Source organism: Sycon ciliatum, chromosome 4 (assembly GCF_964019385.1).
Source record: "Sycon ciliatum chromosome 4, ocSycCili1.1, whole genome shotgun sequence".
NCBI classification, from domain to species: Eukaryota; Metazoa; Porifera; class Calcarea; order Leucosolenida; family Sycettidae; genus Sycon; species Sycon ciliatum.
The window spans coordinates 37,863,259-37,872,851 of record NC_088646.1 but is presented as its reverse complement, the minus strand read 5'-3'; the positions used below and the strand labels follow the sequence as shown (position 1 = coordinate 37,872,851).

General features: G+C 47.7%; 2 protein-coding genes across 2 annotated transcripts in view; one reads left to right on the top strand and one right to left on the bottom strand.

The window, feature by feature from the left end:
* LOC135816014 (L-threonine ammonia-lyase-like) overlaps window positions 1-5,253 on the bottom strand; it is an 8,752-nt gene extending 3,499 nt beyond the window's left edge. The window contains exons 1-3 of the mRNA XM_065329371.1: window positions 5,064-5,253; window positions 3,431-3,555; window positions 2,197-2,358 (exon numbers count right to left, since the gene is read on the bottom strand). Coding sequence (XP_065185443.1) covers window positions 2,197-2,358; window positions 3,431-3,555; window positions 5,064-5,199 — 423 coding nt within the window. The 5' untranslated portion in view covers window positions 5,200-5,253. The remainder of the gene's footprint in view (window positions 1-2,196; window positions 2,359-3,430; window positions 3,556-5,063) is intronic.
* Window positions 5,254-5,401: 148 nt separating this feature from the next.
* LOC135816013 (putative beta-lactamase HcpC) lies at window positions 5,402-9,046 on the top strand. Its single transcript, XM_065329370.1, has 3 exons — window positions 5,402-5,701; window positions 7,454-7,594; window positions 8,035-9,046. The coding sequence occupies exons 1-3, from the start codon at window positions 5,566-5,568 to the stop codon at window positions 8,457-8,459; spliced, it is 702 nt and encodes a 233-aa protein (XP_065185442.1). The 5' UTR covers window positions 5,402-5,565; the 3' UTR covers window positions 8,460-9,046.
* Window positions 9,047-9,593: the final 547 nt, after the last annotated feature.

The following is a 9,593-nucleotide window of genomic DNA, read 5'->3' as shown; positions in this document are numbered from 1 at the left end:
TGACCTCCTGCCAACGGCAACAAGCCAGCCATGCTTGGTGAACTGAATATGTCCCCTCATGCGCATGGGTGCAACGTCTTGGGGTACACCAACAGCTGTAATGTGTCATCATCGACGTACAGAGTACATCATACCCGCTGTGCGGTTCTTGGACCTTCTTGGCAAAGTGAGCGTGCGGGGCTGAATGGATATTGGCTCATGATGTTGTGGGGTTCTCACAGCATGACAAAGGCAGGCTATGGCCATGGAATAGGTAGAGCACAGCTTTGGCATGATAGAAGCAGCAACAAGGACTGACTCAAGAAACACACACACACACACACCTTTGACCTTTGACGCCCATCGCCGGAGGCGATGATAGCAATGCTACGGCAGAAGCCATAGCAACTTGTGCTGGGATTGCACCATTCAACAGCTTGCAAGGCTGAAGAATTGACCGTCACTATTCAGCCTGGTCTACACCATACAGCTATTTTTGAAGTGACTTTTTCCTGGCCAGTGAATCCCTATCACACACACACACACACACACACACACACACACACACACACACACACACACACACACACACACACACACACACACACACACACACACACACACACACACACACACACACACACACATATATATATACAGTCAGACCTCGCTTATCCGGTCCTCTTTTATCCGAATCCCTCGCCATCCGGAAGAAAATCGTTGGTTACCGATTTACAGCATATGCCATGCATACATACAGTATGTGTGTTTGATTATCCGGTTCCCTCGCCTATCCGGATATTTTTGTGGAGAACGACTGTGTGCGGTTATGCGAGGTCTGACTGTATACACACACACACACCTGTCCTGTCGTGTCCTGAACATTGCCGTAAAACAGTCACATGTCCCCTCATACGAGGGGCCAACAGACATGGGGTAGGTCGTTGAATACGGTACGCAGCACGCTCCGCAAGCTAGCGGCCAACGAGAGTTCGGGTATACTTTGCGGGCGCGCACACACACACACACACACACAAACACGCACGCACTCATTAACACCTGGTCCCTGGTCCTGGTCCTGGTATACACTGCCATGTAGGTCACGTGTTTCTCGTTGAGCGAGACGGAGACGAGAGGAGACATGAGCGTTGGTGACGGGATAAGTCGTTTCGCCTTTTGAAACGCCTCCGGCAATTCTGACATTGCAATTGGAACTTGTCCCTTTCATCAGCAGTTGGGCGCCTGGTGGATCGGTTGCAGTTGTGGATAGCAAAGCCCCGGATCGACTTACAGCAGCGTTCACAAATGGGACAGTGAGCGGTACAGCACGGTTTCCGAATACATAGGCGTACAGGTGAAGAGCTTGTGGCATTGGCAACATTCGGGGCAGAATTGGACTGGACACAGCGATGGACTGCAATGCCACCCGCACTCCGAAACCATCGGTGACACTGGGAGCACTGGCGGCTGTTGGCTTGCTGCTGGACTGGTTTACGCCGTTCCATGATGCACTTGTGGCGGGCGATATCTTGCTGCCGAGCAAATGCACGCCGGCACACCTCGCAGACTATCTCCCGAGCCGGTTTCTGAGCTGGTTGTATTGCTCGATAAGCCTGCCGCCACTCAGATCGTTCCTGCGCTGTGTCAAACCATGACTCGTCGGCGATGTTTATTCGTCGCAGGTCGACCCTAATTGCGTCTCGCCATCGTTTCCGCGGGCCACACGCTGGGCGTGGTGGCAGCAATGTGCCAAACAACAACATCCGCGGCATCCGCTCCTCAGGCATGCGTACCACGTGCCCAAGCCATTCCAGTCTTCTCTGCATGAGGCGGTCGGGGATATCCAGTGGGTTTGCTGCATTCCATGTTTTCAGAATGGTGTCCTTGGCTATCTTCAAGTCCCACACATCCCGCTGTGCAACACTCATGATGGAAAGAAGCGACCGGTAGTAGAAGGTCGTGATCCGTTGCACATCACTTTGCAGCGGTACCCACGTCTCCGCACAATAGAGCAGTAAGGACAGAACACAGGCCTCGAAAACCAGACGCTTGGTGCGCAGAGAGAGATTGTGGTCATTGAAGACACACACACACGCACACTCACATACACACTCACACGCACGCACTCACACATACACACGCACGCACACAAGATTACATACTTGTGCAAAGTACTATAAAACTAGTCTAGTACATGTATAATGAAAACCTTAGTACCTTGGCAGCTCTCCTTGCCGCACTCTCTGCGTCAATACAGTCTGTGCCACTCAGGCAAACAGTGAGATTCGTCTCATGCTGCAGAGCAAGAAGCTTGGCTTCGGACACCGTCTGCGGCACATGGACATCGCAGTTGACATTCAGCCGACCAGCTGCCCAACTCTGTTTGAGAAACACGAGCAAATACAAGGGAAACATGTCACAGTTCGCGTGAGACTCGGCTAACAGTTAGAGACTGAGCTTTCTGCATCCGTAGGAATGCCACCGCCCTCAAGGATCAATACAAGGCCACACCGGTTTTTTTCAATGTTTCGCGTCACCTTATTCGATGAAATTAATGAGGGAGGGCGAAAAAAATAAAAAAAGCCATCCAAAAAAACAGTGTACGTGCATTGCATTTGTGTACAGTGGAGCTAAAAAAAGACCCGGCACTGTTCATGTATGTTCATTCACACATGCATACATGAATACACGAGTGTAATTTCAATACAATGAATGTCGCAAAGAAAGTATATTGCACAATGCAATCTCTACTGATTGGTAACAACTGGCCAAACTCTGTCAGCATTATCAGCTGGATGGGAAGCCACGCCTCTGCCATGCTTGTGGTCCAAACACAGGCGGCGTGATGATTGCGTGACTTGCGACCCAGCTATATGTACATGTATGTGAACTGAGTACTGAGTACAATCATGCGACAAATAGAACAATCATGTTCCTTTTTTAATTTTTTAACTCCGGCTGTGAAATACACGCGTGCGGGGACGCGAAACATAGACAAAAAACGGTGTGGCCCAAGGAGAGAACAAAAACATTCATGTGTATGTTTGAGGTCGGATGGTGAGCAGGCTAGTGGCCCGGTATGACAGGTCTCCAAAGACAGGTGGTCTCTACACACAGGTGATCTCTAAAGACAGGTGGTCTCTAAACGCAGGTGGTCTCCTCTGAGACATATTGGACTACAGTCAGCCTTGCGAATAACAACCCTCGATCGAGCTTGAGAAACGTGCCACTATGTGCGAGTTGTCGTTGTTCGTGAGGTTGACAGTATGCAGTCAAATGGTCACTAGGTCTGACGATTGTGTCGTTATTTGCGAGTTGTCGCCATACCCGAGGTCGTCATTCACCAAGTTTACTGTATAGTACAGTGCATACCACACTAAAACTCGAAATGCAAGGATAATGCATTAATGGATGATATTAAAGGCTGCTAGGTGTGCAATGATCACCTTACGCAGGCCAGTGCATGATTCCCCGTCGACGCCAACACAGGTCTACACGACGGACACTCGGACACGACCATCGACATTTTGTTAAAGGCACCGCGGGCTTTGAAGGAACCCGATACTTGCTGATTCTCTGCAGAAAAACGGGGGAAAAACAAAATGGCGGTCGTAAGGATGCAGCTACCCTGGACCATGTCAAGTCTTCCAAGTAAGTTAATTTTAACCAAAATGGGAGGATACAGTCAACAAAGATAGAAGGATTCAGTGCTGCCATATGAAACCAACGCCAAAGGAGTTGAAAGGAGGCAAAAAGAAAGAAAGTGGAAAGCCAACACTATGATAGCATGCTTTAGCCAGGCGGATCCTACAGGAAATTACGGCGTGCGGAACCTGTTGCCCAGTCTGTTGTGGCAGTACCATAGCTGTGCAATGGCACGTGAACAGATGGTCTGTAACACTATTCAAAGACAAATTCAAGTCACTGTAAGCGATGTGGGCTTCACTGAAAAGGGCCATCTAGCTGGTCAAATAAACGTTGCATCTATTGTCAGTAGTATCCTACAGTCAAGAACTGCTTGGACTTGAGGTTACCACTATAAAGATATTTGAAAGATTTTAAATTATTATAATAGTGATGGAAAAAGGGGCTTTGGATGTCCATACCAGCCAATGTATAAGACAGGCGTGAAGCCCGCATGGGGCACGTGCACCCCCCCCCCCCCCCCTAAAATTTTCGACCTAGGTTCAGCATGCACATAATGACCATGAACCAGCCATCCTACCCATATGCGGCCGTGCCCCCCCCCCCCCCCCCCTCTAAAAGGGGGACCATCTATTAGAGTACGCCACTGCAAGACCAGAGCATGCAGTTGAGTTTGTTACTGTACTTTGCACCAGCGTGCATTGTGCAATAGGCGATTCACACGACATGTAAGCGCACATGTATTGTGCTGTATCTTGTGCTGTATCCGTAGAGATATACTTGTGAGGGGAAAGCGCAAGCAAAATCTTCTTGATCTTGGACGAGAACCGTGTGCCCACGGTGTTTTCGTGCTAAGGGTGAACAAGCAAAACCAATGAAAGTATGCTCGACCGAGGTCATTTCGGATACACTGATGCACGCAATATTTGAAAAGGCTCGTTTGAATCCGCTGGGTCGCGTGTCCATTTCTGCACAAACGTTTTTTATCGTTCATATACACGTCGTGTGAATCACCTAACGTTAAAAGCGAACAGTGTCATGCCCGCATGGGCATGATGCAATGGCGGCAGTTACTTGAGATAGCCGACACTCAAACCTTGAAATAAAAGTCTTCCGCATTCGACACCTACCACAGTAGTACATGTATTCGATCGACTCGCCACTTTATACGGACATGCAATGATGCTCAGAGGCTGTTCAGTTGCTTTACAGGAATGCTTGAATGAGCAATAATGTGTTGTTACATTTTTTAGCGTCGGTATGAAACAGTTTTAAAACACTGTGGTCTACATTTTCGGATTTGGAAGAGTTCAAAGCTTTTCTCAACTATTCTCGAACATTTCTTCTCAAAAATGTTCATGCACCTCTAGCTCTGTCCGTCTCATCTGATCCATCTTACTATTATCTGCTCACGAAGAACGAATGCCAAAAGAACTAACCAAGTTTCAAATTGACAACGGTGCCTTCACCGGCCAATTCAGCCAACCATGTCGACGACTCCAATACCGTGTGGCGAGTATTGCCTAGAAGACGAGAAGCAGCCTCCTCGATTGGCTGTCTGAGTGAGTTGGCCATAGTGAGTATAAAACCAGGAGTGGTATTTTACGACCCCTGAATACAACAAAATGTTTGTTTTAGGGGAATTGGTGAGAGTGATGACGCCAACACAAGCCTACGCACGTTTCCATGGTCGCGATTGCACATTGTCGTTGCGCAATGCCACAACGGAGCTACGATGTACTAGTCATGCTGTCTGTACAGACGCGGAAACAAAAAAAGCTTGACTTCGCTGAGAATGGTCGTGCATGAGTTTTTGAAAATGAATGTTGGAAGATCGAGTTGTTGATTTGGTAGCAGCTACAAAAATTCAGAAGAATATCATCGTGCCAGTGCAGTGTAGTTGTGGCAATGGAATAGTGCTGTGGAGGTAGGATTTGAACAATGGGCGCCGTCTTCGCTAAGAAAAAGGCCGATGACCTCGTGAATCCTGATCAGCAGCTCCAGGAAAGAAAGGATTATGCAGATAACCTTCGTGCCCAACTCAGTATCAAGTGCCACAGGGAGAAAAACCTAGAAGGTACGCATCATGCACTCGGACTAAATGCCGCCCACAACTCACTGCAGCACCTGGTTTACATGTACAGGTGGATGTTAGCTGCAGCGTCTTTTAGAATCGTGCTGGTGCTGGTGGAGGTGCTGGTGGTTGAGTGTTCATAAATTGGCTACAGTGGCGCCTCCATACACTGAAGAAGATGTCGGGCTTTTATAGAGGCTATGCGATTATATTATCAGTTGAGATGCTTTGGCGAAGTTGCGGCACAGCACTGCACTTGCAGTGGCGCTAGCGACTCGCGCTGCACACACATTAGCCATAAGGGAATCCGCTGAGAACTCGTTTGCATAACCTCGGAAATGAACTTGTTTCAATTTCCTTACTTGAAGCCGGTACACGTCATGCAGGGGTTGGGAGGTACTGCACACCGGACACCAATTGCATGAACCCGTGAAGTTTCCATTTCTTCTTGCACCATACAGTAAAAAAACTCCCTTATTCCAGGCACGTCTATCTACCGGGCATCTTTCTGACCCCTCTAGAGTCATAAACATGGCTTTTCAACGAAAACGGCCCCAAAATAGTCATATTATTGATTGGCATAAATTTTTTTACTTGCATGCAGTAAGTATGTAAGGTCTGAGTTACGGGCAGTGCTTGGTCCCAACCTGCCCGGATCTGGGGAGTTTCACTCTACATGAAGAGGAGTGCAACACTTGTGGTGTTCATGTTGTGATTGAGAAAATAGCATGGCGAAGCAAATGGCTGCTGTCTGGCAGTCGTTTGCGTCTCGTTGGAAATTATTTGGTGCAATCACAAGATTCATATCACCAAGAGTGCATTATGTACTTTTGATAACAGTACATGTAGGGTTGGCTATCTCGAGTTGGCCAACGTAGCCCAGCTTAACTGCACCAGCAGTCAACAGGCGGGATGCAGCCGATGCAGGGGCAGCACCAGTAGCATTGCCAAAGCAAGCCCTGTGTTTTCCAGAGTATAAGCCGCACTTTGAACACTCAAAATTCACCCGAAAAAAGGGGGTGGGGTGCGGCTTATACTCCAGTGCGGGTTATACTCTGGAAAATACGGTATGCCGTGTATGTGTACACTGTACAGTAAAGTGATATCATGGTGGCCGAACCAACCTCATACAATACGCTAGAGCCACATTCTACTTCACAGCCCAGTGGCGGCATTTATAGTGCTAGGGTTGTGCAGACCCTGAGCAGTTCATTGGTGTATCCGTGAGTTTAGAATGTACTTGCCACCGCTTTAGACCGGCATGCACTGCTACTACATTGTAGTACAGTCAGACCTCGCTTATCCGTTCATCTTTTATCTGCATCCCTCGCCATCCGGAAGAAAGTCACTGGTTGCCGATGTGCAGCATACTAGTATGTCATGCACACATACAGTATATGTGTGTTCGATTATCCGATTCCCTCGCTTGTCCCGATATTTTTGTTGAAAACGGATGTGTGCGGTTAAGCGAGGTCTGACTGTAGAACACCGGTGTAAAGACAGTTTGTGTAGTAGGTTCTTTAGCTGCCAAACAGTTTCAGTGAGCGAGGTATCAAGTCTTGAGCAGGACTAGTTATGGTCAGTCAAGTGACTATGCCGGTACGTCTTTCAACATCTGCATATTGACACTATGGCACCATCATCTTGTTTGTGATCGGTATTTCCTGGAGGGGGACCCGGGTATCTGATATTCTTTTGTTCATTGTCGAGTGTTTGTTTTTGTATTGTTCATGTGCTTGTTTGTTTGCACTGCAGCATGCCATGCCCTCGGGGAGTTCTTTCTTGCTTTTGACAAGAACAAATTCATGGCTAAGGATGTGCTGCATAAGAACTGCCACGATGCCAAGCATGGTGAAAGCTGTTTACTCCTGGGCCAGGTTCACCTGTCTTATGAAGGTAAGTTAGTTTGATGCATAATAATAATATGCTATTAGAGAATGGAGAGTAGAGGGAAACGCCGGGAGCAGAATTCCTTGACGTAGCACCATAATCGTACTCGCCCTCAGCAAATTCTCAGAACAGTGCATGAAGAACGCAGCACTTTGCAAGAAGTGAGAGTTTTAAAAACTAGCTGTTGCTAATGCTGACATGCATCCCAGTGGAAAATATTCAACCATGCAAACGTGAAATGCAAAATAGCGAGTTTTGAAAGAAGGAAACACAACACAGACCAGTAGCCTAAGTGCAGAGTACAGTACTAGCAACTCATCCAATCTTTATCAGTTATCACCAGAACTTTAATTCTTACTTATGGGTATGCATATGTTTGCCCGTGCTTTGCTAGAATGGAAAGCACCTGCATTTCCTGTCTCTCTTTTCTTCTTGTGTGACCTCAGGTGAGGACGACCGTGACGTCAAAGCAGCCATGCAACATTTCACCGAGGCATGCCGGTTGAACGTGGGTGGTGGCTGCACCATGGCGGGTATTGTACATGGCATGGGCATTGACGGTGTCTATCCCGTCAATCTGCAGGCGGCAGCCGATGCGTTTGGTCGGGGATGCGACCTGGACGACAAGGTGGGCTGCTTTCAAGGTGGCATGATTGCACGCTACGCACCCACACCGGATATTGTCGCCGACCACCCGCGTGCAGCCAGTATGTTCTCAAAGGCCTGTGACAAGGGCAGCCTAATGTCCTGCAGAGAAGTAGCCACCATGTATGAAAAAGGAATTGGCGTGCCGGTGGACGCTGCCAAAGCACATGAGTATCATGAGAAGTCCCTGCCCATGTTTAGACCAGACGAATATGTAGCAAAGTAGGTTAGGCTTGTATTCTAATTTTTTATTTTTTCAAAATCTGGAGAAAGTGTTGGCTTGTGCTTCAAGTAGCTGTTGCCAGCTGGAGCTGACATCATCTCATCATGCCCTGACTGCGGTCAGCCAGGGCCAAATATTCCGACATCAGTACTGCCACTTCAGAGTGTCTCCAAGAGTAGGTTCCCCACGTCGTCAGATATGCGGACGTGGCAAGCGCGAGGCATGTATTGCTTCTTGAGAAATTCTCTTTTTTTCTTTCTTTCTTTTTAGTCTGTTGACCGGCAAATTTCTACTCCATGCTGCCGTTGCTGCTACTTCTGCTTGCTTGCTTAATTAAGCTGTTCATTCCCTGCAGATACTTGACACTGTAGCTACTGCCAGTGCATACTTTAGGCCTGACTTTTCCTTGGAACTTGTTCTGCAATTCCAAATTACTCGGTGACCACACTATTTTATGTGTTGCGTTTCACTCCGAGTTCTCCACATGCGATACCCATAGGCTTTATTTCTTCAACTTATTGGAGCTGTCTGCTCATCGATCTACGACCGACATATTTTGAATTTTAAAAAAGGGTTTCGCACGGAATGAGTTCTGTGTTGCTTGCTGTTCTTGGAGATACGCCTGGCCGACTGTGCAGCAGAGACTACTGCTGCTCCGTGCGCCTGTCCACTTTCAACGTCACAACCAGGGTGTAGTAAAGTACCAGTATTTTACTACTCCCTGGTCACAACTAGGGACCCGGCACCAGGGAGTCGTCAAATACCATTTGACGACTCCCTGCCCGGCACTAAATCAAGCATTTAGGGTGCAAAAATCACATCAGCATTATCGGTGGTTTCGCGGGATGGGTGATTTTTCGAGCATATCTGGTGCCTATTTATGACCATTCCTTGCCGAGGAAAAGTACCGGTAATCCTGTGGTAGTTTGCTCATAGCGTGGTGTGGCAGCTGAATGTGGGCTTTAAATAGGCTATGGTCGGATGTCGCAGAACACGTACATAGTGTTTTAGGAGCACCAGACATCTAAATTTCTTAAAGATTTTTGACGTAAACTCACGGACATGTGTTGGGATACGAAGAAAAAACTGAATTTCAAGCTTAAATTTATGAGCATTTCGGGGAATTATCGGCATGGT